Raw genomic sequence first — 27,553 nt, forward strand, 5'->3', positions numbered from 1 at the left:
GTGTCAGCTTTGTAATTGTTTCAATTAAGGGTTTTTATTTTTAAGCAAGGCTAATTATTTTCTGTTAATGGATAAAAGCGCCCACTCTTTCATAACCAGCTTAGTCCTGTAATGTATGGTGTTTGTGTAACCCTGATACGGTCATATTTAATATAAATAGGCCTACAGTATCATATGCCTTCAATAGAAACTCATAATGCATAGCGAAACTATTGGGTATAAAACATTACAAATTCTGAGTTTCAAACTTGTAATGGATGATTGTTCGGTTATTTCAAATAACAAAATATATATTGCAACGCCCTATGCCCATTCATTCTTCTGTTTCATACTCTCAATTTAGACAGATCAATTCATGGTATATTGAATAGGGCTACATCTCAACTTTCTTCGTAAAGGATGATAATACGAGAGGGGGACATTACAGCATCCTCAGCCTCTGTTACGACCGTATTTTCCGCTCGGCAGCGCTTGTATGATGGAGGCGTGAACAGCGACAAAAGAGGCGAGGGAGATACAGTGAACGTGCATCTGATGAGGATTAAAAAAGCCTGCAAGCGCTAGTGTGACTCAGTGGGTTGGTTTGAAGGAGAATACATGGACTGCACAATGCGACTGGGAAATACACCCACAGATGCCAGTGAATGCGTTCTCTATTGGATGGTTGGAGGCTGGCTGTATTGATCAGTTGATACTAGTCTGGAGATTAATTGGCGAGAGGGTCGCAGGCGGTTCCACCAGAATCATGCAGTGTTGGCAGCAGCCGACATGAATGACAAATAAAGGAGATATTCGCGATATTCGAGCGAACAACACAAGCACCAAGCGCAGAGGATTGTGTAGAAATCTATCGGACTTGAATCAAGCCACGCATAACGTCGCCTCGGATCCGATGGACCTCCCTCGCCGTTGTTAGAAAACACGCAAACGGATTACACAATCAAACATTGGTGAATTTTGTGAATGTAATAGATTGAAGTGTTAAAGCGTTTGTTTTGTCAGGGGAGACCTGAAAAACTTCCACAATGGCTTTGGTCATGGAGCCTGTGAGCAAGTGGAGTTCGAGTCAAGTGGTGGACTGGATGAAAGGTACGCCACGGTTTTAAGATAGATGTACATTAGTTGTTGGCAACCAACCTGCACACAAAATGCAGTGAAATATATATTCTCTTGACTCAAGTATAACGGCACTAAATGCGCCCACTCCGATCAATAAACACTGCGAGGCTAGAGCCATCACTGGGGATTGGGGGAAACAAAAACACCTGCTGAACCTCAGTATATGTAGTCAATTATATAATGGCAACATATTGATATTTTATTATATTATATTATTATATTCTATGTGGTATCTCTATACCACAAATGGAATGACATTTTCAGTAGAAATGTGGGGTGTGGAATTGGCAGTGATATAGAATTGGACCTGAGAGAATCTCAAAGCACTGGAGGATGAGTTGGTTCAGTTGGTTCAGTTCAGTTGGTTCAGTACAGTCTTTGCCTTTTAAATGGCCGATCAGAAGGGTCTGAATATTTCCATTATGGGATTAATTATCCACTGAAATTAAGGCATTGGGATGAATTTGACTCTGAAGTGAAAAAAGTATTTTTAGTAACGTAGACCTGTAGGTATTTGAAGTGTTGCATGTTAGACACTAATATATGTAAAATTACTTTAATTTCTGTGGAGGTTAGTTATAGGGAATGTGAAAGATGGATTTTGTAGAGAATATATTACTAATAGCTATTACATTCCTCTGGAGTGGATCAAGTGCATATGCTAAATATATTGATTATTTATTAACTACATCCCCAAATATTATTTCACATCTGCAATACAGCGTGTTATAATGCAGTAATAATTATATCTTAAATGAAGACGAGAAGACAGATGATTCTTACAGTATGTGGTGCTAGTTCAGGGAATTCATATGAGAGATGTAGTGTGTGTGAGGTCATGGATCAAGGCTGGAGGTAGGCCCATGTTGTTTTGGAGAGATGCTTAACCAGATGGTGGTAAATCTCCATGTGTTGCTGAGCCACTGTGGATTGATGGAACAGCAGTTGATAAGACTATCTTTAACACACACACACATGCGCCTGCATGCACGCACGCACAAACACACGCACGCACGCACGCACGCACGCACGCACGCACACACACACACACACACACACACACACACACACACACACACAGACACACACACACACACACACACACACACACACACACACACACACACACACACACACACACACACACACACACACACACACTTTCCATTTGAGAGAGAGAATATGTTTTCTGTTCATTCTATGGTTAATGTTTCCATAGATTGTGTGTTACTGTCATGTGTTTCATGTGTATCTCATGCCTGTGTACCTCTGTGTTGATATGTATCATTATTACTGTGTAATGTGTTGGTGGTCTGTGCTGAGCAGGGTACTCGTGTGGATGAGTATACCCTCAAAGTGATGCTCAAACTAATGTGTTAATTTACTAGCCTAGTAGCCTAGTGGTTAGAGCATTGGACTAGTAACCGAAAGGTTGCAAGTTCAAATCCCCGAGCTGACAAGGTACAAAATCTGTCGTTCTGCCCCTGAACAGGCAGTTAACCCACTGTTCCTAGGCCATCATTGAAAATAAGAATTTGTTCTTAACTGACTTGCCTAGTAAAATAACGGTAAAATAAAGGTAAAATAAAAAAATGCCTCCACACACGCTCATTCACAGACGCAGTCACGCTCCAAACAAACACAGGAGCTTGACTGGCTGGCTGAGTCAGACATACTGGTTACTGGGATCAGACTCAAAGCAGTTTACAAGTTCTGTAAAAGAGTACATATTAGTGTGTGTGTGTGTGTGTGTGTGTGTGTGTGTGTGTGTGTGTGTGTGTGTGTGTGTGTGTGTGTGTGTGTGTGTGTGAGAGAGCTTTTGCTTGGTAAGACTAGTGGAACAGGAGGATTATAGGGATGTATGTGGGAATGGCAGAGGAGAGAGTAAATGGTAATAATGAGGAGATTCAGAGCTGATGGAGAGAAGAGAAAGAGATTGTATATTGGAAGAGATGGAGAGGAGATGAGGAAGGGAAGACATTTCAGAGTGAGAGCCCTATGGTAGCCGAGCCACATCTGATGACTAGAGCTGAGACAGGTTCTAGGCGCAAAGCCTATAGTAATGTTGATGTAAAGTGAGGGATGGAGGAATGGAGGGAGCCACAGTCACAGAGAGAATGAAAGGAAATGGAGTTTGTGTGATCTTGTCTCAGATCCATTCTTATACTCCCAGTCCCAAGGGCCCACAGCATCTCCGTCTCATCATTACCATTCAGAGGTTCCATTATTAGCATACAGCTCAGTGATGTCCTGAGTCCATATAAGAGCACCCAGTGGCCTTCCCATAGTGCCACTCTCTGCATCCTCCGGTGTTTCCTGTGTCCAAGCCTCTCTACTCCATCAACACCGACAAAGGCCTCTCCACAGAGAATACTTACGGAAAATATATGGAGCTTTTAAATTAAGGGTCGAACTGTGCTTATTTAGACATATATTGCAGTTTAAACAGCTGCAAATACTTGGTTCATGTTCAAGCTAAGTGTTTTATGAAAAGAGAAACAGTTTCATAAATTATAAATTATTTTCACACAAAACACCTGCCATACATTTGTGCTAAAGGCGAGTAGTAAGATGATCATGGAGCTAGCTAAGCTCTAATGCACTGTCCAAGTAGAATGATGTTGAAAAAGATCAATCTCCTCACTTGGGTTGCATAGCATGCATATTTGATGTTTGAATATTATGAGCCATATGTTGGGTATGGGAGTGTATGTATAGCCTAGAGTATGTGTGTGCACATTTACACCATGTTTCTCTGGTTAGAGTGTGTTTATCGTCTTCATTTATTTTTTATTTAACTAGGCAAGCCAGTTAAGAACAAATTCTTATTTACAATGATTGCCTACCCGGGCCAAACCCTAACCTGACAAGACTGGACCAATTGTGCATCACCCTAAAGGATTCCCAATCACTGCCGGTTGTGATACAGCCTGGAATCAAACCAGGGTCTGTAGTGACACTTCTAGCCCTGAGATGCAGTGCCTTAGACCACTGCGCCACTCGGGAGCAGGTGAGCAATTAGGGTTAAGTGCCTTGCTCAAGGGCACATCAAAAGATTTCCCCCCTAGTCAGCTCAGGGATTCAAACCAAGCTTGTGGATTCGAACCAGCAACCTTTCGATTACTAGTCCAACGCTCTTAACTGCCCTGTCAAACTTTATGTGTGTGTGTGTTTTGATCTGAATGGCTGGCACCCTGCCCATGTCTCATGACAGTGATAAAATATGTAGATTAACATAGTGCCCCTCCCCTAGAAAGCCAACTCAATAATGTATCACAACACTAAACAGAATTTACTCACCTCAGCCTCAATTACTAGTGGATTAATAGTCTCTTAATCAGATCTCACATTTCATCTCTCTCTGTGTCTCTTTGTGTGCTCTTCCCAGTCTGGGTGGCTGTTTGTCTCCTCCATTGATCTCATCACAAAAATAGCTCTGTTTGTTAATTAACAGGAGGCCAGGCCCGTTGATTAAGGGGGGATTTCTGGGGTAAAGCTATAGGCTAGTTTGTTATGGAGGGGTTGCTCTGCCCATTTAGATAGACGAAGCCCATCTCTGAATATAGGCTAGTTTGTTATGGAGGGGTTGCTCTGCCCATTTAGATAGACGAAGCCCATCTCTGAATATAGGCTAGTTTGTTATGGAGGGGTTGCTCTGCCCATTTAGATAGACGAAGCCCATCTCTGAATATAGGCTAGTTTGTTATGGAGGGGTTGCTCTGCCCATTTAGATAGACGAAGCCCATCTCTGAATATAGGCTAGTTTGTTATGGAGGGGTTGCTCTGCCCATTTAGATAGACGAAGCCCATCTCTGAATATAGGCTAGTTTGTTATGGAGGGGTTGCTCTGCCCATTTAGATAGACGAAGCCCATCTCTGAATATAGGCTAGTTTGTTATGGAGGGGTTGCTCTGCCCATTTAGATAGACGAAGCCCATCTCTGAATATAGGCTAGTTTGTTATGGAGGGGTTGCTCTGCCCATTTAGATAGACGAAGCCCATCTCTGAATATAGGCTAGTTTGTTATGGAGGGGTTGCTCTGCCCATTTAGATAGACGAAGCCCATCTCTGAATATAGGCTAGTTTGTTATGGAGGGGTTGCTCTGCCCATTTAGATAGACGAAGCCCATCTCTGAATATAGGCTAGTTTGTTATGGAGGGGTTGCTCTGCCCATTTAGATAGACGAAGCCCATCTCTGAATATAGGCTAGTTTGTTATGGAGGGGTTGCTCTGCCCATTTAGATAGACGAAGCCCATCTCTGAATATAGGCTAGTTTGTTATGGAGGGGTTGCTCTGCCCATTTAGATAGACGAAGCCCATCTCTGAATATAGGCTAGTTTGTTATGGAGGGGTTGCTCTGCCCATTTAGATAGACGAAGCCCATCTCTGAATATAGGCTAGTTTGTTATGGAGGGGTTGCTCTGCCCATTTAGATAGACGAAGCCCATCTCTGAATTGAGGTGTAATATAGATGTTTAAAGAACAAATACGTGTTTGTCCTTTAGAATGGATTATCTGTGTGTTTATATATGTTATCTGGAGAGAGCATTCATACTTTAGACAATGTCCCTGCTTGTTTTGGTGGGTTGAAGTTTAGAGGTTTTATTTCTATATCCATAACGTTTCAATTACATGTTTACTTACAGTATTGTCGTCTTGCAGCAGACTCTACTCCAAACCCCACTGCATGGTTTCTATAGCAACATGGGCATTTTTTAATTGACAAGTGGGTCTCCATTAACTTGGTAAAGAGGTGGATTTTTTAAGCCCTTAAATTGTGTACAAAGCCATGGAGCTCTCTTCTTGCAGCTTCTCCATCATTTAGCTGCCAGCTGAACTTGAGCTGAATCCTTCATTAGGTCTAGGCCCAAGAAGACATTGAGATTAAATCAAAAGGAGGAGATGAGGGCTCCACCGCCTTCTTTGTGGGAGGCTGACCAAGTGAGGAGAAAGGATAGAAAGAGTGTGGGAGAGTGGATGAGGGAGAGATGAAGAAACACTGAGATAGAGAGATGAGGGAAATGAAGCTGCAGTGCTCTGGACCAAAACACAGACAACCTGACTGGTTTTGCTTCCTCTCCAGTTCCTTCTTGTCTGTTGTATGTAAAGGTGTGTATGAGTGTGTTTACATGGATGTTTGTGTGTTTATATGTGTATCTGTATTTTAGCCAATGTAAGGAATAATGGCTTCCATGACTAGGTGACCGTTAATTAACATAACACATTTACCATCCCCTGGCTTCCACACATAGCCTACAAGCCATTTTATAAAGTCTAATAAATCCATGTAATATAGCCTACACCTTCACAATAAATCCACTATTTATTTTAGACAGGTCTAAAGAAGCATGATATGAAGAAAATATAGTCTATTTCAGAAGAACAGAATAGCATACTCTTGAGTTGTCCTTATGTTAGGTCCCGATCTGGCTATGACAAATAGCTGTGGGCAACACTAGTTCATTTAGCAGACAATATTTGCTTATAATTCAATGGCATTATTTTATAGTATGAAGAATACAATTGAACAAAGTGCGCATAAGCGGCTATTCTGTGTAGAGCGGTTAACAAAGAAATAGGTACTCCTATATTCTTCATGTAACTTTAGTTGTTCTACAAACGTTGGGCTATACGTTTTGATATTTAATACATTGTAAGGCTGCATGATGAGAATCTAATGATGATTTGAAAAAAAGTCGCTTGAAAGGCATGAGCTCTGCTTTGTTTTTTTTTGCGCAGGCTGTACACACTCCAATAGTCTTCTATTCACAATTTGACAAGCACTTGATATTGCCTCGAATTTCACGGCGGCATCTCCTTTGTGGCGGTAATGCACCCTAAACAAATCCATGCCTTTTGCGGCCCGGAGTGCTGTGTTGTGCGGTTCTCCCTGAGAGTGCTGCACAATCCGAAGCTTCTCTCACTCGTATGGCTCTCCGTCACCTGATCAGGTCTTTCTCACAGGCTACAAGTCAGACACATCCGGGGCGCAACTGCGAGCGTACTTATCCAATTCCGAAGTGCATATTGAAGATATTGGAAGAACTGTTCACATTTACTTTTCGTCAGCCAACAAGATGAGTAGGCCTAACGAAGAGCGAAACCAATAGCCTATGTGTCACGTTCACTGTCTTCAAACTCCCTGTCATAAATGAGCCAAGGCGCAGCGTGCATGTAGTTCCACATCTTTAATAAAGTGAAACCTTCACAAAAAAACAACAACAGGTAAACAGAAACCGAACGTGACTCATCCATGAAGCACACAACCACACACAGAAAATAAATAATTACCCACAACATCAGGTGGGGAAAAGGCTGCCTAAGTATGATTCCCAATCAGAGACAAGGATAGACAGCCGCCTCTGATGGGGAACCACACTCAGCCAAAAACAAAGAAATAGAAAACATAGAATGCCCACCCAAATCACACCCTGACCTAAACAAATAGAGAAATAAAAAGTCTCTCTAAGGTCAGGGCGTGACACTATGTCAATCTACTATCCTCCATAGTACAAAAGCCGACCTATTGTATTCTGTTTCTGTTTGAGAAATAAATATTCTAAACATAGTATGGGACAGTTGTGTGATGCAATACTCTTGGCATTCTCTCAACCAGCTTCATGAGGTAGTCACCTGGAATGCATTTCAATTAACAGATGTGCCTTTTTAAAAGTTAATTTGTAAAATGTATTTCCTTCTGAATGCGTTTGAGCCAATCAGTTGTGTTGTGACAAGGTAGGGGTGGTATACAGAAGATAGCCCTATTTGGTAAAAGACCAAGTCCGTATTATGGCAAGAACAGCTCAAATAAGCAAAGAAAAAGACACTTCATCATTCCTTTAAGACATGACGTTCAGTCAATAAGGCTCATTTCAAGAACTTTGAAAGTTTCTGTGCAGTCGCAAAAACCATCAAGCTCTAAGATGAAACTGTCTCTCATGAGGAACACCACAGAAATGGAAGACACAGAGTTACCTCTCCTGCAGAGGATAAGTTCATTAGAGTTACCAGCCTCAGAAATTACAACCCAAATAAATACTTCACAAAGTTCAAGTAACAGACACATCTCAACATCAACTGTCCAGAGGAGACTGTGTGAATCAGGCCTTCATGGTCGAATTGCTGTAAAGAAACCACTACTGAAGGACACCAATTAGAAGAATAGACTTGCTTGTGCCAAGAAACACGAGAAATGGACATTAGACCGGTGGAAATTTGTCATTTGGTCTGCAGTCCAAATTGTAAATTTTTGGTTCCAACGGCCGTGTCTTTGTGAGATGCGGTGTTGGTGAACGGATGATCTCCGCATTTGTGTTTCCCATCGTAAAGCATGGAAGAGGAGGTGTTATGGTGTGGGGGTGCTTTGCTGGTGACACTGTCTGTGACTTATTTTGAATTCAAGGCACACTTAACCAGCATGATGTGTGTGTGTGTGTGTGTGTGTGTGTGTGTGTGTGTGTGTGTGTGTGTGTGTGTGTGTGTGTGTGTGTGTGTGTGTGTGTGTGTGTGTGTGTATCTGTAAGCAGTGTGTGTCAGTGCTGGAGAAATTGTGTGTCAGTGTTGAGTCACATTTAGATCGACACTGACTGATGGTATTTGTACAGCTGTGAAGTAAAGCTTTCAGAGAGGATCACTAAGATGGTGCCATCTCTGTTTTTGTATGCCAGGGGGATGGGAGGAACACTTTGAAAAGCTCCTCTATTCCTCCCCCAGGGATGAAAGGATGGAAGAATGGAAGGATGATTCTGTGTGTCAATTGGGTTTAATGTGGGACTAAATGTTTACTCTTTGACAGGCCTCTGTCAACTGTTGGTTATGAGTGGGCTGTCAACTGTTGGTTGTGAGTGGGCTGTATGTGTGTAGTAAATGCTGTGAGTGTTTGAATATGTCATGGCCTTAATAAATATATGATGTGTGTCAGTTCTGTTAATAATAGGAGGAAGGTTGTATGTAATGGTATGCGTAGGGGGAAAGGGTTGATTGTGTGTGCGTTGTATGTACCATTGTAATTTGTTGGACATCCGTGGAGGTCTGTGTAACGTGGGTGATTAAAGCCTGCCTATGGCTGGCTAAGGCTGTGTATGTATGTCTGTTCAGCTGTGCCCAGAACAGCACTATGTTCAGCTCTGCCACGTGTGTTCATCTTTGAGATCTCTGTGTGTCAGTTAGTATTAAAACCAAGCACTGGCACACACTCAAAGGCTACAGTTTCAAAGCCCAGAAATGAGAGATGCGGAGACACTCACACACACACAGACGCACGTACGTACGCACGCACACACACACTCACATGCAGATGCATGCACACACACACTCACACACAGACGCACACACACACTTAGAGGGAGAGAGTGAAAGAGGGGAAAGTGAGAAAGAGAGAGAGAGAGAGAGAGAGAGAGAGAGAGAGAGAGAGAGAGGGAGAGAGAGAGAGAGAGAGAGAGTGAGAAGATGAAGTGATTGAGTCACTGTAAACCCCTCAGGACTGCAGAGCTGAACTGATAAGAGGGAGTTTCTTCACACAGCCCTGACCAGATAACATAACATCTTTACACACAATATTTAGACTGATGTCTGGAAGGGACTGAGGTTGTTGGGGCTTACATCTGAAACACACTGCCTGCGTAGGCCTTAGTTGGTCATAATAACCTGGATGGATGGAGTTGATACAACGACTATTGTAACTTGAATAATATTATATTGTTTCTCAAAGTTATATGCTATTACAGTTCCTTACCAGAAACGTTTTTCAATGAAACATCAAGACATGTATATGAGGTAGTAGCAGACAGAAGCAAAGAGGAGTGAGCCAGAACAAATTCATTTATCAAATTAATATTTCCCTTTGTAATTAGTCTTCACAGCGTCATCTCGTCTCCTCTCTCTCCAGGGCTGGATGACTGTCTGCAGCAGTACATTAAGACGTTTGAGAGGGAGAAGGTGGGGGGAGATCAGCTGCTTCGTATCACTCACCAGGAGCTGGAGGACCTGGGAGTGTCCCGTATTGGACACCAGGAGCTCATCCTGGAGGCTGTGGATCTACTCTGTGCTCTGGTGAGTAGTCATGATGGAGTCAGGGGGTGCTGGTCAGGGGTTAGGGCTAGCTAGAGTTAGAGCTTATCCTGGAGGCTGTGGATCTACTCTGTGCTCTGGTGAGTAGCCATGATGGAGTCAGGGGGCGCTGGTCAGGGGTTAGGGCTAGCTAGAGTTAGAGCTTATCCTGGAGGCTGTGGATCTACTCTGTGCTCTGGTGAGTAGCCATGATGGAGTCAGGGGGCGCTGGTCAGGGGTTAGGGCTAGCTAGAGTTAGAGTATATCCTAGAGGCTGTGGATCTACTCTGTGCTCTGGTGAGTAGTTGTGATGGAGTCAGGGGGCGCTGGTCAGGGGTTAGGTCGAGTTAGAGCATATCCTAGAGGCTGTGGACCTACTCTGTGCTCTGGTGAGTAGTCGTGATGGAGTCAGGGGTGCAGGTCAGGGGTTAGGGCTAGCTAGAGTTAGAGCATATCCTAGAGGCTGTGGACCTACTCTGTGCTCTGGTGAGTGGTCGTGATGGAGTCAGGGGGTGCTGGTCAGGGGTTAGGGCTAGCTAGAGTTAGAGCATATCCTAAAGGCTGTGGACCTACTCTGTGCTCTGGTGAGTAGTCGTGATGGAGTCAGGGGTGCAGGTCAGGGGTTAGGGCGAGTTAGAGCATATCCTAGAGGCTGTGGACTTACTCTGTGCTCTGGTGAGTAGTCATGATGGAGTCAGGGGGTGCTGGTCAGGGGTTAGGGCTAGCTAGAGTTAGAGCTTATCCTAGAGGCTGTGGATCTACTCTGTGCTCTGGTGAGTAGTCATGATGGAGTCAGGGGGTGCTGGTCAGGGGTTAGGGCTAGCTAGAGTTAGAGCTTATCCTAGAGACTGTGCCCTGGTGAGTCCTCCATCCCCTTCATTCAGTCATGTATTCCTCTCTAGAGTCACCACCAGGCTGTGTGGAGTCATGAATCATACAGAGAATCTATGATTTAAACAGAGATTCAATGACTCATCCAGAGGATCCATGAACCCCCCAAAGAGTGTGAATCAAGTCAGAAAATCAGAGAACCATCCAGAGACTCACCAACTGAAGTAGCTTTTTAGTCCAAGCCTAGGCGTAATCTGTGTCTGGGAAGTCAGGTTTTGGTGTTTAATCTGTTTTGCTTTGAATTTTTTGGACATAGTGAAGACCCCTTTTATAGAGGTCAGACAGGCAGCTGGTGGGGATAGTGCTTAACTGTAAGAGTCTTTACAGCTTAGGAGTACAGTGCTAGGATATGTTGAATCATTTTTGCTCTGACAGCATTTCAGACTCTTGTTCAATCTTATACGTTTTATTTTGCCTGACGTCTGTGTCAATTTTAGGACATATCATTTTATAATCCCCTTTAGGTTGCATTTTCTTTCTGATTATTGATCATTATTAGTTGCCACCTTCACAGCTGGGTAAACTTCTGATTTAGGCTGATAGTGTTGTGTTAGATCAGGTAATTACTCTGTTTGTCAGTTAACTTCCACTGGTCCTTGTGTGTGCTGGAGGGATAGTCACTCACTGTAATTGATTCCAGAGAAAATAAACACACACACATACTGTACAATCACACCACCCCACACACAGATGCAAAACAATACACATCAGCTTCTAGGGTGGTTTGGGTGGGTGTGACACGTGGATGATAGAGAGTGATGACCAAGAGAATAGAACAGATAGAGAAAAAGAGGGGGAGAGAGACGAAGAAAGAGAGGATAGAGAGGTGCAAGCAGAGATTGAGTGGGTGAGATTAATGGGACTAAAGGGAAACGAGTGACGCGTAAAGAGGAGGTGGGATGGAGAGTGGGAAGGAGTGATGTAGAGAGAGAGAGGAGATAGAGAGGAGGGGACGGAGAGTTAGGAGACAGAGGTCACAGATGTTATCTGAAGCCCACTCATCCTCCATAGCCATATGGGTAAGCCTCGCCTTCACTCCCAAAGCCCCTTATGTAACTGGGATTTGGTTAAATCAGTCCGTCAGGCATGCTGTATTAAATATGATTACTCATCGGCCAGCCCCCATCCAAGAAACCCTGGTGTTGTGACTTTACTTTCATCTGATGACTGTTATTTGTCTAATCAACTAACTATGTAACAATTAACTAATTAGGATTTGAGGCACCACGAGAGCGGTTCTTTAAAGAGTTACCATCTCCCAAATGAAACCCTTAAGGTCTTTACCTATCACATACATAAATAATCAACTTATTAATCATAACCCTGTATCATATCATCATTCTGAACAGTCATAACCTCCTTGCATCTGCAAAAACCTGGGCCTTACTTATGATTCAGTACTACACAAATTGATTTAATTATTTATATACCAGCTAACTAAATGGTAACACAGGATAAACATACACAATACATTAGAAACAGGACCCTAGCGACTGACAACAATATGGCTGCTTGCTACAAAAGACATGGAGAGGGTGAGAAAGAGAGACAGAGACACTTAACGTTGGTCAATTTAGAAACTACTCTCACAGTAATCATATACTTTGCACACGAACCGCCGCCCGCTTGGAGTAAGAAATCATGAATGTATTAACGTGAAAATGCCTTGGTTCGCCGTGTATCTCTCCTAAACGGGCCGCCTTGGAAAGGGGGTTGGACCTTTTCACGGCACGCTTCTAAGGCTCTGATTTCCAAAAGGGTTTTCTCTGTTGCTCTCCTCTGCTTGTCGTCCGGTATCCGGTGACTTGTCGTTTAGTCCTGAACTACAAGTTCATTTTCCTTCCATTCGCTCTGGAAGAAGCTTCTTTGAAGACAGGCTAGCCAGCCGTGTTGATGGTTCCCAATGGAGTAATGGGAGTAGCGTACTACGATGGCTTGTAAAGAGTAGTAGAGTGGTCCCACTTAAGTTCACATTTCTAGATACTTTACTTAGGACAGCTAGTAGTGATTGTCCGGAAAGTAACTTCATCGTCTCTTCCTCGTGTTAAGATTCAGAGCTCAAACCACTTTAAACGTGAGTTCATTCAAAAGGGGCAGTTCCGTCAGGCTGACACGCACTCTGACCTCACTCAAGGAGGCGGTGATTACTTACTGTGCACAGTTATGGAAACAATTTTTTCTTACAGTTTCTAAAATCACAACCCGCTCTTAGCAAAAATACTATCATTATTTTTCATATAGCATACACACGGCAGAGAATGGAAACCTCATTCATGTAGTGTGTATAATTTTCAAGTTACAGTATTTTCTTTTATAACATTTTTAATGACATCACAAATGACATTAGTGTTCTTTTAGGTCGCCTCTGTCCATTCCCAACGTTCAATGTTAGAAAAATTGTTTCTAGTAGTTACTTTTGAACGTGTTAGAGTTTCAGCTAGAAAAGTCTTTCCTTGGGTGAATTTGGAGAGGGATGTCTGAGTGTTCTGTCCTTGATTTACAACAGGACGTGAGGTGTTAACCCCCACTTACAGGTGAGAGGGGGTCTGCTTTAAGTTATTTATTGCAAAGCTGATCTGACCTATTTGGATCCTCACAGGACAGTCATGACACTGGCATGACAGAAGCCCACAGACCTCCACGTACATAGGGGGCATTGTGGGTAGTGCATAATGAGTGTTCTGGTTTCCCCACACATGCGAGGTGACAGCTGGAGGGAGAGTGGGGGTGTGTCTGATGGATCACTGGTTCTGTTAGATCCTCACATGTTTGTCACACAGCGAGGCAGGCGTAAGCAGGCGGGCAGGAATCCCTATGAGCCTCTGCCAGTACGACTGACTTTTTATTTACCACACTTTTAATCCCTGTACTTTCACTGCCTGCATGGAAAGAAACATTAGAGTGAATTATTTGTTTATGCCACAATCACTTCCTTTGAACGACAGTGTGAACAGTGCTTACGCACAAGGGAGTTTAGGGAGCGTTTTTATAATTACCGTAGACTTGTTTATCTCAACAACATTATCATACAGTATATTTACAGCTCTTGGGGAAGGTTATACCTAATATGTTTTTTTGCACTATTTGTGAGAGCCTGTAAGTAAGCATTTCACTGTAAGGTCTACACCTGTTGTATTCGGAGCATGTGACAAATAAACGTCGATTTGATTTGAGTAGCCTTTCATTTTCTCTTTTAGTTGCCTTCACATGTACAGGATGTGACTCACTGGTTAGTGTGCACTCATTCTTCACACACTATAGTGAAGATCTCCTTTGGTGAAATGCACCTGTGGCAGTCGACTTCCTGTAATTGTGTATAATATTGGCTGTGACATTGCTTTTGTTTTTTTGGAATTTATATCTACAGGGTAAAACCACTTGAGACCCATTGAGACACAACATCACCTCTTTCTGAGGGTTCTGTAGAAACATAAAACAACAGAAAGCATCAACAAATTATAACGACAAAAAGAATCGACCAAAACCAAAAAAATCATGTTCCCTCTCCTCTCTCTCTTTCTCACTCAGAACTACGGTTTGGAGACAGAGAATCTGAAGACTCTATCCCATAAGCTTAATGCCTCAGCCAAGAACCTGCAGAACTTCATCACAGGGCGGCGTCGCAGTGGTCACTATGACGGCCGTGCCGCCCGCAAGCTGCCCAATGACTTCCTCACCTCTGTGGTGGACCTCATCGCTGCAGCCAAGAGCCTGCTGGCATGGCTGGATAGGTGAGATTTGCATTGAGCTACAGTACACACACAATCACACGCATACATGCTCAGGCACACTATTCTACCCAGACTATTTTCATAGGTTGCTTTTCAAATCACACACTTCTCTATGTAGTACACTATTTTTGCCTCAACCCATAGAGTGTGTCATGTCTCTGAATTCTTTAATATGACATGCTATTTTATCAAATCGATTACCTAACATGAATTGATTACGTGATTGAGTTAAATCATGCAACAAAAATGTACTCTTTAATAACCTGGGGCACCACAGAAGTATTAGTTTATATAGTTAGTTAGTTAGTTACTATAGTTAGTTATTTTATATAGTAATTATTCTTGACCTAATATCAGTCTTATCTGAACGTCGGCAAAGTCTTGGTTATCTGCACGAACCCAGCCTTTACTTATGAATCATCCATACACAAATTGGCTCAATTATTTACTTACTAACTAATTCAACAATTACAGAATGTACAATACATAATAACATTAAACAGTAAATTCCGTCCCTCGTGGACTGAACAAAAACAGTTTGGTTATAACATGATAGATTCAGAGAGAAGAGAAGGGGGTTTTGGAAGGAAGACTAAGGAACATGAGTCTCTATTGGACCTGGAAAGCTATTCTCACATAAATACATATGCCACTAACGATAGCTCATTGGGAAAAGCAATGCATTGTATTTACGTGAAGCTGGCTTCGATAGTTGAGCTGGTGAGGCTCTGGTTTGCACAGTCGATGTCGCCATTGTCCTTTGTAGATTCTTCCGGGTCGTCGTGTGAGAGGTTCACGTGGTCTGAGAGGTTCATCTCACTCTGGAGATTCGTCTACGTCAGTCAGTGTTCTCGTATTAGATTTGCTACCTTTCCAGCTACAGTCTGTTAGGCTGTCATCTAGGACTCACTTCTTGAGTGATCAATAGAGTAGTTATACTGGACGGGCAGGCAGGTATGGGCAGCGATCGGTTGAAGAGCATGCATTTAGTTTGACTTGCATTTAAGAGCAGTTGGAGGCCACTGATGGAGAGTTGTATGGCATTGAAGCTCGTCTGGAGGTTAGTTAACGCAGCGATAAAAGAAGGGCCAGAAATATACAGAATGGTGATGTCTGCGTAGAGGTGGATCAGAGAATCACCTGCAGCAAGAGCGACATCATTGATGTATACAGAGAAGACACTGCATTGTTGGTTATGGGCTTGTAAGTAAGCAATTCATTGTAAAGTCTACACATGTTGTATTTTGAGCATGTGACAAATAACATTTGATTTGATTTTGACCACTCAAACATGACTAAGTTGATGTCCTTACATAATTTCCATTAGCAATCAGCTGACAAACAAAAGATGAGTAAGCTTTTATGTAAGTGTTGTTTTGAGAGGTTGGCCATGAGAGAGCGTGTCTGTTAGGTGCTGCTGTTTCTCCTCCTCAGGTCCTCTGTGAGATGCTGCCAGACAGTGTGTGTGTGTGTGTGTGTGTGTGTGTGTGTGTGTGTGTGTGTGTGTGTGTGTGTGTGTGTGTGTGTGTGTGTGTGTGTGTGTGTGTGTGTGTGTGTGTGTGTGTGTGTGTGTGTGTGTGTGTGTGTATGTGTGTGTGTGTGTGTGTGTGTGTGTGTGTGTGTGTGTGTGTGTGTGTGTGTGTGTGTGTGTGTGTGTGTATGTGTGTACGGGTGTGTGGGTGGATGTATTAAGATATGCTGTAAACAAAAATGTATTTTTTCTGCATAACTAGTTTGATTCCCTCGACTTGCACCGCAATATAAGAACTGAATAATTCCAGCGTCATATACTACACTGAACAAAAACATAAACGCAACATGTAAAGTGTTGGTCCTATGTTTTATGAGCTGAAATAAAAGATCCCAGAAATGTTCCGTACGCACAAAAAGCTTATTTCTTTCAAATTTAGTTTACATCCCTGTTAGTGTGCATTTCTCAATTTCCAATATAAACCATCCACCTAACAGGTGTAAAATATCAAGAAGCTTATTAAACAGCATGATCATTACACATGTGCACCTTGTGACGTGGACAATAAAAGGCCGCTCTAAAGTGTGCAGTTTTGTCACACAATAATGCCACATATGTCTCAAGTTTTCAGGGAGCTAACTGCAGGAATGTCCACCAGAGTTGTTGCCAGGGAATTTAATGTTTATTTCTCTACCATAAGCCACCTCCAACGTCTTTTTAGAGAGTGGCAGTACGTTCAACCGGCCTCACAACCGCAGAACACGAGTGTTTGCAACGTTGGGAATAGAGTCCCCCATGGCGGTGGCGGGGTTATGGTATGGGCAGACATAAGCTACGGACAACGAACACAATTGCATTTTATTGATGGTAATTTGAATGCACAGAGATACCGTGACGAGATCCTAAGGCCCATTGTCGTGCCATTCATCTGCCGCCATCACCTCATGTTTCAGCATGTTGCAAAGATCTGTACACAATTTTTGAAAGCTGAAAATGTCCCAGTTCTGCATACTCACCAGGCATGTCACCCATTGAGCATGTTTGGGATGCTCTGGATTGACGTGTATGACAGTGTATTCCAGTTCCTGACAATAACCAGCAACTTCGCACAGCCATTGAAGAGGAGTGGGACAACATTCCACACGCCACAATAAACAGCCTGATCAACTCTATGCGAAGGAGATGTGTCGCGTTCCATGATGCAAATGATGGTCACACCAAATACTGACTGGTTTTCTAATCCCATGCCCCTTCCTATTTTATTAAGTTTCTGTGACCAACATATGCATATCTGTATTCCCAGTCATGTGAAATCCATAGATTAGGGCCTAATAAATTTCTTTCAATTGACTGATTTCCTTATATTAACTGTAACTCAGTAAAATCTTTAAAATTGTTGCATGCTGTGTTTATATTTTCATTCAGTATATATTGGGACAGTGCATTTTTTTCTTCTTTTGGCTCTATACTCCAAAGGTTTGGATTTAAACTCAAACAATGACTATATGTTTGAAGTGCAAACTGTCAGCTTTAATTTGAGTGTATTTTCATCCATATCGGGTGAACCGTTCCGAAATTACGGCACTTTTTGTACATAGTCCCCACATTTTAGGACACCAAAGGTTTTGTGACAAATTTAATTACAGTATATGTGTATTCAAGTAATAAAAAGTTACGTTTTTGGTCCCATATTCATACCACGCCATGACTACATCACGCTTCTGACTACAAATTTGTTGGATGCATTTGCTGTTTGTTTTGTTTGTGATTCAGATTATTTTGGTGCCAAATATAAATAAATGGTAAATAATGTATTGTGTCACTTTTGTTGTAAATAAGAATAGAATGTTTCTAAACACGTCTACATTAATGTGGATGCTACCATGGTTACGGATAGTCCTGAACTAATACTGAATAATGATGAGTGAGAAAGTTACAGTGAGAAAGTTTTTTTTTTTTTTTGGGGGGGGGGGGGGGGTATGATATTTGTGCATCTGTAACTTTCTCACTCATCATTCAGGATTATCCATAATTATGGTAGCATCCACATTAATGTAGAAATGTTTAGAAACATATTTGTTCTTAACTGACTTGCCTAGTTAAATAAATGTTAAATGAAAAAAAAAGAAGTGTGCATTTGTCCCAAAACATTTGGTCCCATAAAATGGGGGAACTATGCACTGAAAGTGTTGTAATTGATAAACGGTTCACACGATATGGATAAAAATACCTCCTTTTAAAGTTGACAGTATGCACTTTTACATTGTTTTATTATAATAATTAGGGAGGGCACTGTAGATGCCTGTCATTGTCATATATAATATGGCACACGATACACACTTCATACTCACCCACATGGATTGTCCAGTCAAAGGGATTAGAATGAAGAATGATCTAATGGTTAATTCCAGGTGCTACTTCTTTTTCAGGTCTCCGTTCGCAGCAGTGGCAGACTACTCCATGACAAGAAACAATGTGATTCAGCTGTGTCTAGAGCTCACCACGATTGTACAGCAGGTAAGCCATCAAACACAGTCCCATATACAGCTGTACCACGAGCTAGCATTACCACGGTTACTATTTCCCAAAACTGGGTTATAAACAAACATTTCTCAGAGGCCTTTTTTCAATTAAGTTAGTCAACACAGGAGCTGTGTGCTCTGCTCTGCTATTGGAAATGACTATATGTGTCATCATGCCCATAGAGAGAGGACAGCCTCTGGCTACTCAAATGTAGCCTTACCTTTTGTAAAGAGCATGACGGTCTGCATGCCTACCATACAGTATGTGTGCACGCTGGGAGGATGTGTTTCTCTGTGTTGCTCTAATTCATACTGCGGGAACAGTGCTGAGGCGTTCCAATAGATATAAATAGGGGAAGGCTGGCACTGTGTAGAGGCATCCGTCTTCACTAGAGCAGGACATGATACTGTAGGGGAAGGGCTGCAGGGAGGGAGGGAGTGTTAGTTCAGCCCTGGGTCCTGCAGGGATTGGCACAAGGACAGGCAGGCACATACGAGAGGCAGTGGTGTAGGACGCACCCCCGCAGTCCACCCAAAAGCTCAAGACCCCCCAGATAGCAAATGAACACATCATAAGCCATAGCAAAATGTTTAGAATTACAGGAACAAAGCTTTAAAACTGCAACATTTTCTCTCAGCCTCGTGGATTTATTTTAGGATAGCATAAGGTTAGTTATGAAACTGCACATTTTTCTCTCAGCCTCATGGCAAAATGTATAGAATTGCTTGAGATTGTTAGGGGGGGGCTTGCTTAGACCTTGCAGGGGGCCTCGCGGAACGATGCCACTTAGGAGAGGGTCTGGGCGAAGGCTGGGGAGGTGCTCCAAAAGAGCAGCAGGTATTGCAGCAGAGATTTCATCCGTGTGTGGCTGTCCTTAGAGTCTATCTGATGGCAGAGAAATACTGCCTGTAGAGAGAGAGAAGGAGTGGAGAGAGGTAGCGAGGGATGCAGGCCCCGTAAGGGCAGAGTGACTCACGGTGGACTGTTTGTGTGTGTGTGTTGGGGGGGGGGGGGGGGGGACATTGGTGCTGAACCTCTCTCTCTTCTTCTGTTCTTTGCAAATAGCCACTTTGTTATAACTGGAATAAGAATCACTTCTCTGACACATTGTGCTGTGGTAACCTCTGCCTCTCCATCGCCCTCTGTATTTCAGGACTGTTCTGTGTATGAGACCGAAAATAAGATTCTGCATGTGGTGAGTGGGCCCACTTATTTCAATTCCCTTCAACACATCCAAACAGGATTAGAATCCCCATTATTTAGTTATTGGCTGGCGACTCATCCCTAATCGATCGAAAATCACTGTTCACTCTTTTCCCCTTCGCACCATCCTTCCCTTTTCCAGTGTAAGACTCTATCTGGAGTGTGTGATCACATCATCTCTCTGTCCTCTGACCCGATGGTGTCTCAGTCAGCCCATTTGGAGGTAGTTCAGCTGGCCAACATCAAGTCTACTGAGGGACTGGTAAGACTCCCCAATTACTCAGGCATACAGTACATACTGGGTATTGTTCCTTGTACTTATTTTCTCTCTCTCACACAAATACAAAACAGGCACTCTTTCTGGGTAATAGATCAATATTATGGGTAACTCTTATAACCAGTGCATTCGGATAGTATTCAGACCCCTTGACTTTTTCCACATTTTGTTATGTTACAGCCTTATTGTAAAATGCATTACATTACTTTTTTCAATCTACACACAATACCCCATAACAAAGCTAAAACAGGTTTTTAGAAATGTTTGCAAAAAAAACAAAACAAAAAAAACAGAAATACCTTATTTACATAAGTACTCAGACCCTTTGCTATGAAACTCGAAATTGAGCTCAGGTGCATCCTGTTTGCATTGATCATCCTTGAGATGTTTCTACAACTTGATTGGAGTCCACCTGTGGTAAATTCAATTGATTGGACATGATTTGGAAAGTCACATACTGGTCTATATAAGGTCCCACAGTTGATACTGCATGTCAGAGCAAAAACCAAGCCATGAGGTTGAAGGAATTGTCTGTAGAGCTCCGAGACAGGATTGTGTCAAGGCACATATCTGGGGAAGGGTACCAACGCAGCATTGAAGGTCCCCAAGAACACAGAGGCCTTCATCAATCTTAAATGGAAGAAGTTTGGAACCACCAAGACTCTTCCTAGAGCTGGCCGCCTGGCCAAACTGAGCCATCGGGGGAGAAGGGCCTTGGCCAGGGAGGTGACCAAGAACCCAATGGCCACTCTGACAGAGCTCCAGAGTTCCTCTGTGGAGATGGGAGAACCTTCCAGAGGGACATCCATCTCTGCAGCACTCCACCAATCAGGCCTTTATTCCAGACGGAAGCCACACCTCAGTAAAAGGCACATGACAACCCGCTTGGAGTTTGCCAAAAGGCATCTAAAGGACTCAGACCATGAGAAACAAGATTCTCAGGTCTGATGAAACCAAGATTGAACTCTTTGATCTGAATGCCAAGCTTCACATCTGGAGGAAACCTGGCATTATCCCTAAGGTGTAGCATGTTGGTGGCAGCATCATGCTGTGGAGATGTTTTTCAGCAGCATGGACTGGGAGTCTAGTCAGGATCGAGGGAAAGATGAATGGAGCGAAGTACAGAGATCATTGATGAAAACCTGCTCCAGAGCACTGAGGACCTCAGACTGGGGCATAAGTTCGCCTTCCAACAGGACAATGACCCTGAGCACACAGCCAAGACGGCACAGGAGTGGCTTCTGGACAATTCTCTGAATGTTCTTGAGTGGCCCAGCCAGATTGAGGAATTTAACCTGATCGAACATCTCTGGAGAAACCTGAAAATAGCGGTGTAAATAGCTGTGAAAATATCTGTGCCAACCTGACAGAGCTTGAGAGGATCTGCAGAGAAGAATGTGAGAAACTCCCCAAAAACAGGTGTGCCAAGCTTGTAGCGTCATACCCAAGAAGAATCGAGGCTGTAAATTGCTGCCAATGGTGCTTCAACAAAATACTCAGTAAAGAGTTTGAATATTTATGTAAATGTGATATTTCTGTTGTTTTTTTTCAATTCTAAAAAGCTGTTTTTGCTTTGTTATTATGGAGTATTGTGTGTAGATTGATGGGGGGGGGGAACAATTGAATCTATTTTAGAATAAGGCTGTAAGGAAACAAAATGTGGAAAAGGTGAAGGGGTCTGAATACTTTCCGAGTGTATTTACTTAGTAGATTTCTCCTGTACAATATGTGGACATAAACTGTTATCTAAAACCTCCATGTTTGCTCTGACTTGCACTTAGATATGACTGTCCTGCTTGGGGCTGTAAGCTCCCACCCCCACACACAAACATATGCACAGGCCACACAGAGGGCCACAGAGCTTTTCACATACAGTACAGTATAACCTGAACACAGGAGTGGGCCGAATGGGACAAAAATAAACCTCTTACTCTCATCTCACTCAGACTGAAATGCACTGAGTGTGTGTGTGTGTGTGTGTGTGTGTGTGTGTGTGTGTGTGTGTGTGTGTGTGTGTGTGTGTGTGTGTGTGTGTGTGTCTGTGTCTGTGTCTGTGTGTGTGTGTGTGTGTGTGTGTGTGTGTGTGTGTGTGTGTGTGTGTGTGTGTGTGTGTGTGTGTGTGTGTGTGTGTGTGTGTGTGTGTCTGTGTCTGTGTCTGTGTCTGTGTCTGTGTGTGTGTGTGTGTGTGTGTCTATTTGTTATGCACTTACAGCCCATCAAAGGGCAGGCTTGAGCATTTTAGTACGTTTGTCTGTTTGCCTCTACGATTGACAGGGACCGATTGAATATATACGATATGGATTTACGGAGATGTTATATGTTTCTTTTAAACTGAATTCATTTCTGCGTCTGTGTTTGTTATGTACTGAATATGGATGTATGAACTTGTCAGGATATGTCTGTAAGCTACCTCTCTCTGTCTCTCTATAGGGCATGTACATCAAATCCACATATGACGGCCTGCATGTCATCACTGGAACTACAGAGGGAGTGAGTAAATCTTCAACATGCTCAGTCAGCGCTATGAAGCCATTTGGCATGTAGATCATTCTCCTATGATACAGACGGAGAAGTGTCACTCATGTCTGTGTCACAGTGAATCCCATTAATGACAGTGAACAGCATCAGGCCAATCTGTTTTTATAGCTGTGTGATGTGTCTTCCTCTCCATAAGTCTCTGGCTGACCGCTGTAAGAAAATCCACGCAGGCGATGAAGTCATCCAGGTCAATCATCAGACAGTGGTGCGACTCTCTCTCTTATTACCTTACATTATCTCTCTGCCCATCCCCTTTATCTTATTCTCATTGTACGTCTACATACTGGTATATGACTACCCTATGATTACTACTATGCTTGTGTGAAAGGTTGCCCCATGTGTTTTTCATTGTGTGTTTGTGTGTGTGTTTGTTGGCGTGTGGCGCTAGGTGGGCTGGCAGTTGAAGAACTTGGTAAATTCTTTGCGCGGGGATCCCGGGGGTGTTATGCTGACTCTGAAGAAGCGCCCACAGAGTACACTCACATCCACCCCAGCACTACTGAAGAACATGAGATGGAAACCCTTAGCCCTGCAAGTATGACAATACTTTCAACCTCCACACAACTGATGAATGTGTTTGTTTTTTGTTGTTGTTTTTTTCCACCTTTATTTAACCAGGTAGGCTAGTTGAGAATAAGTTCTCATTCACAACTGCGACCGGGCCAAGATAAAGCAAAGCAGTTCGACACATACAACAACACAGAGCTACACATGGAACAAACAATCATACAGTAAATAATACAGTAGAAAAAATATATATATACAGTGTGTGCAAATGAGGTAAGTTAAGGTAGGTAAGGCAATAAAATAGGCCATAGTGGCGAGGTAATTACGATATAGCAATTAAACACTGGAGTGATAGATGTGCAGAAGATGAATGTGCAAGTAGATATACTGGGGTGCAAAGGAGCAAAATAAATAAATACAGTATGGAGATGAGGTAGAAGGATCGGCTATTTACAGATGGGCTATGTACAGGTGCAATGATCTGTGAGCTGCTCTGACAGCTGGTGCTTGAAGTTAGTGAGGGAGATAAGAGTCTCCAGCTTCAGTGATTTTTGCAGTTCGTTTCAGTCATTGGCAGCAGAGAACTGGAAGGAAAGGCGGCCAAAGAGGAATTGGCATTTGGGGTGACCAGTGAAATATACCTGCTGGAGCGCGTGCTACGGGTGGGTGCTGTTATGGTGACCAGTGAGCTGAGATAAGGCGGGGCTTTACCTAGCAAAGACTTGTAGATGACCTGGAGCCAGTGGGTTTGGCGACGAGTATGAAGCGAGGGCCAGCCAACGAGAGCATACAGGTCGCAGTGGTTGGGTAGTGTACGTGTGGCCGAATCTGAAATAACACACTATTCCCTTTATAGTGCTTACTTTATAGTATATATGGAATAGGGTGGCATTTAGTGAGAGGTGATTTATGTACGGTATACCTCTATCTTATCAGTAGATTCATGACTGAGATGGTGTGTGAACTTTTGCATGTACATAGTATGTGACTGTCTGTGCATTGTGTCGGTGAGTATGCAATCATGAGAGTGAACGGTATGTTGGTGGGTCTCGGTAAAGCAGTGAGTTTTTGTTACTGTGTCTGTCTGTGTGTCATATTCTGCCCCAAAATGATGTGTAATATAGGTGTTATATCTGAACTGGTGCATGGAGGAAGTGTGTGTGTGAGGGGCATATGTGACTTCATCCCTGCCCCCCCTCTGAGTCCCATGCTGGGCTAAGTGCTGTTTTCCTCCCTCCCCCTGGGGCCCTGACCAACTGGAGCGCATCAGAGCTCTGCCACCTCCTGATCCCCCCCATCTTACCCACCTCCCCCTCACCTTTTCCTTTACCTCTTCTCTGCTACCTCTCTTCTCCTCTCTTTACCTTCCTCTCCCTCTTGTTTCATCATGCATCAAGATTCCGTTATTGTCTTATGCTTTGAATTTATAGTTCATCAAATGCAAAGGATCAAATATATGTTCCATTCCCTAACCCTGCCTCTAGCCATTCTCCAACTGAGAAACAAAGAATTTCCACATATTGAAGCTCTAATGGTTTGATTAAGCATAGTCTTAAACTGTTTACGAGACTACACATCACTGCAGTATGTCAGAAAACTAACCCCCCCACGCCTCTCCCCCTTCTCCCCCCTCTTTATCTCTCTCCTCATAGCCCATCATCCCTCAGAGCCCCAGCAGCAGTGTGGCCACGCCCACCAGTACCCTGAGCACCCAGTCCAGGAGAGACAGCTGTGCTCTGCAGGACCTCTTCATCCCCCCACCCCCTGATGAACCATACACCCCCAGGTACACACACAAGCTGCCTCACTATGACATACTGTATGCCTTACCTTAGGGATTACAGTGTAGTCACTGTTCATATGTTGTGAGTAAGCTAACTGCAGTGAAATATTGTACAATGGTTTTACCTGTGTAATTACGATAGTCTGTGTATTTAGTCAGTTTGTTCCCTTTTGAGGGGTGATATATGTGCCTTGTAGTATATGAGTTTGTTTAGGTTTACCTATGCAGTCGATGCTCCATAGGCAAACAGACTCTCTCCATGATCTGTGCTGCAGAGATGACAAGGGGAATCTACCAGGTGACGATGACCTCCAAGCTGAAGTCCCGGTAGCCAAGGGCTCTGAGTCCCCCAACTCCTTCCTGGACCAGGAGTGTCGCCGACGTTTTCCTCTGGTGGAGGAGGATGCCGTTCTCTACTGCTACGAGTACGACCAGAACCATGGACCTCCACCTGCCCGCAGAGACAGCACCCCCACTTATGGTATGACCCAGTCCAAGCCTGCATATTTGTATGAGGGATGTCAGCCCCCTACATACTGTATGGTAAGATCAAGTCCAAGCCTGTGTATTTGTATGAGGGATGTCAATCTCCCACATATGGGATGACCCAGTTCAAGGCTATGTGTTTGGATGTGGGATGTCAATCCCCCAGATATGGCATGACCCAGTCCAAGGCTGTGTGTTTGGATGTGGGATGTCAATCTCCCACATATGGCATGACCCAGTCCAAGGCTGTGTGTTTGGATGTGGGATGTCAATCCCCCAGATATGGTATGACCCAGTCCAAGGCTGTGTGTTTGGATGTGGGATGTCAATCCCCCAGATATGGTATGACCCAGTCCAAGGCTGTGTGTTTGGATGTGGGATGTCAATCTCCCACATATGGCATGACCCAGTCCAAGGCTGTGTGTTTGGATGTGGGATGTCAATCTCCCACATATGGCATGACCCAGTCCAAGGCTGTGTGTTTGGATGTGGGATGTCAATCTCCCACATATGGCATGACCCAGTCCAAGCCTGTGTGTTTGGATGAAGGATGCCTGTGGTGCACTTGTTCCTATGCAATCCCTTATGTGTTTGTAATGTTAGTGTTTGTGTCACTGTGGTGTTAATATAGGCTGTTTGTAGCTCTTTGATGTTCCTGGGTAGGTCTGTAATGTTGTATGTTATGTGTGCTGTGTGCTCCAGGCAGGCTTAGGCCCATCTCCATGCCAGTGGAATATAACTGGGTGGGAGACTATGAAGACTCGGCCAAGCTGAAAAGAGAGAGCAGGAGAGGTGAGTGGGAGGCTGGGATGGAGAGAGAGGGAGAGATAAAGAGAGAGGGGAGACAGAAAGAGAGAGATAAAGCAGCAGAGGTGAGTGGGTGGATATCTCTCATAATTGGGCCAGGGACGGGTTTTCTACCTCCCCATCTCAGATGTCTTAGCCAAGGGACCAGGAGGCTGAGCAGCCATGTGAGGCAGGGCTCAGTGCATGATAGATATGATACTGAATTAGCTATCCTCCTCTTTATGTGTCCCTCTTTTCCTGTATCTTCTTTCTGTGTATCTCAATTAGTCCTTCCTGCTCTCTCTCTCTTCCTCTCTCACCTCTTTCTCTGCTTTTGGGTCTTGAAGGTACTGTATGTCGTTGCCTTGGCAACTGTAGCCAGGATCTTCCCAAGATTCGTGCCTTTCATTGGTTGCTGCCAAGCCCAGTGGCAAACAGAGTAGGAAGAGAGCGAATGGCCTTGTTTCAGTCTGAGAGGCAGACTTTGTGGTGTTATGTTTGTGCTTCCTGAAGGGGGTGGTGGCAGTCAGTCTATTGTTCCTGTGGGCTTTTCAGCATCAGTGAGGGTGCTATATTTATCTGCCTTTTTGGCAAGAGGCAGTATCTTTGACATATTGAATTTCTTCCTGAATGCAACATTTATTTATATTTTTGAGGGAAATGCCCTGCAGATATCAAAATAATGACAGTCCTTTAGGAATGGCTATGTTGTTTCAGTGCAGTAATGGAGTTTGAGTGAAGTCTCGATATTTGTCTGAATGACAAGGCAGAGTAAAGCCTTAGAGCCTTAAAGTCGAATGCCTGGACACACCACAGGACTACACAAAACATAAATTACACTTCCCAATGACATGACTCACAAAACTTGCCCATAAGTCAGATGGAGGACATTTGTCAATGGGCCTTGGTCCAGTCTTAACTTCTTGAAACTCCCCATCCCGGATCCGGGATCGTGACTCAAGCCTCAGGCTCATTAGCATAACGCAACGTTAACGATTTCTGAAAATCGCAAATAAAATTAAAATAATGCGTCTGCTCTCAAGCTTAGCCTTTTCTTAACAACACTGTCATCTCAGATTTTCAAAATATGCTTTTGAACCATAGAAATTGACTAATTTGTGTAAGAGTATGCAAAGCTAGCATAGCATTTTGTGTAGCATGTAGCACGCAACATTTTCACAAAAACCA

General features: G+C 43.4%; 1 protein-coding gene across 1 annotated transcript in view; it reads left to right on the forward strand.

The window, feature by feature from the left end:
* The first annotated feature begins 743 nt into the window (after nt 1-743).
* Nucleotides 744-27,553, forward strand: part of LOC135548505 (connector enhancer of kinase suppressor of ras 2-like) — a 46,784-nt gene continuing 19,974 nt past the window's right edge. Inside the window, exons 1-12 of the mRNA XM_064978186.1 lie at nt 744-1,089; nt 10,009-10,172; nt 14,589-14,791; nt 18,674-18,779; nt 19,939-19,980; nt 20,131-20,250; nt 22,696-22,755; nt 22,940-23,008; nt 23,192-23,338; nt 24,963-25,096; nt 25,369-25,574; nt 26,282-26,371. Of these exons, the coding sequence (XP_064834258.1) occupies nt 1,026-1,089; nt 10,009-10,172; nt 14,589-14,791; nt 18,674-18,779; nt 19,939-19,980; nt 20,131-20,250; nt 22,696-22,755; nt 22,940-23,008; nt 23,192-23,338; nt 24,963-25,096; nt 25,369-25,574; nt 26,282-26,371 (1,405 nt within the window). The 5' untranslated portion in view covers nt 744-1,025. The remainder of the gene's footprint in view (nt 1,090-10,008; nt 10,173-14,588; nt 14,792-18,673; nt 18,780-19,938; nt 19,981-20,130; nt 20,251-22,695; nt 22,756-22,939; nt 23,009-23,191; nt 23,339-24,962; nt 25,097-25,368; nt 25,575-26,281; nt 26,372-27,553) is intronic.

This window comes from Oncorhynchus masou, chromosome 11 (genome assembly GCF_036934945.1).
Source record: "Oncorhynchus masou masou isolate Uvic2021 chromosome 11, UVic_Omas_1.1, whole genome shotgun sequence".
Classification (NCBI taxonomy): domain Eukaryota; kingdom Metazoa; phylum Chordata; class Actinopteri; order Salmoniformes; family Salmonidae; genus Oncorhynchus; species Oncorhynchus masou.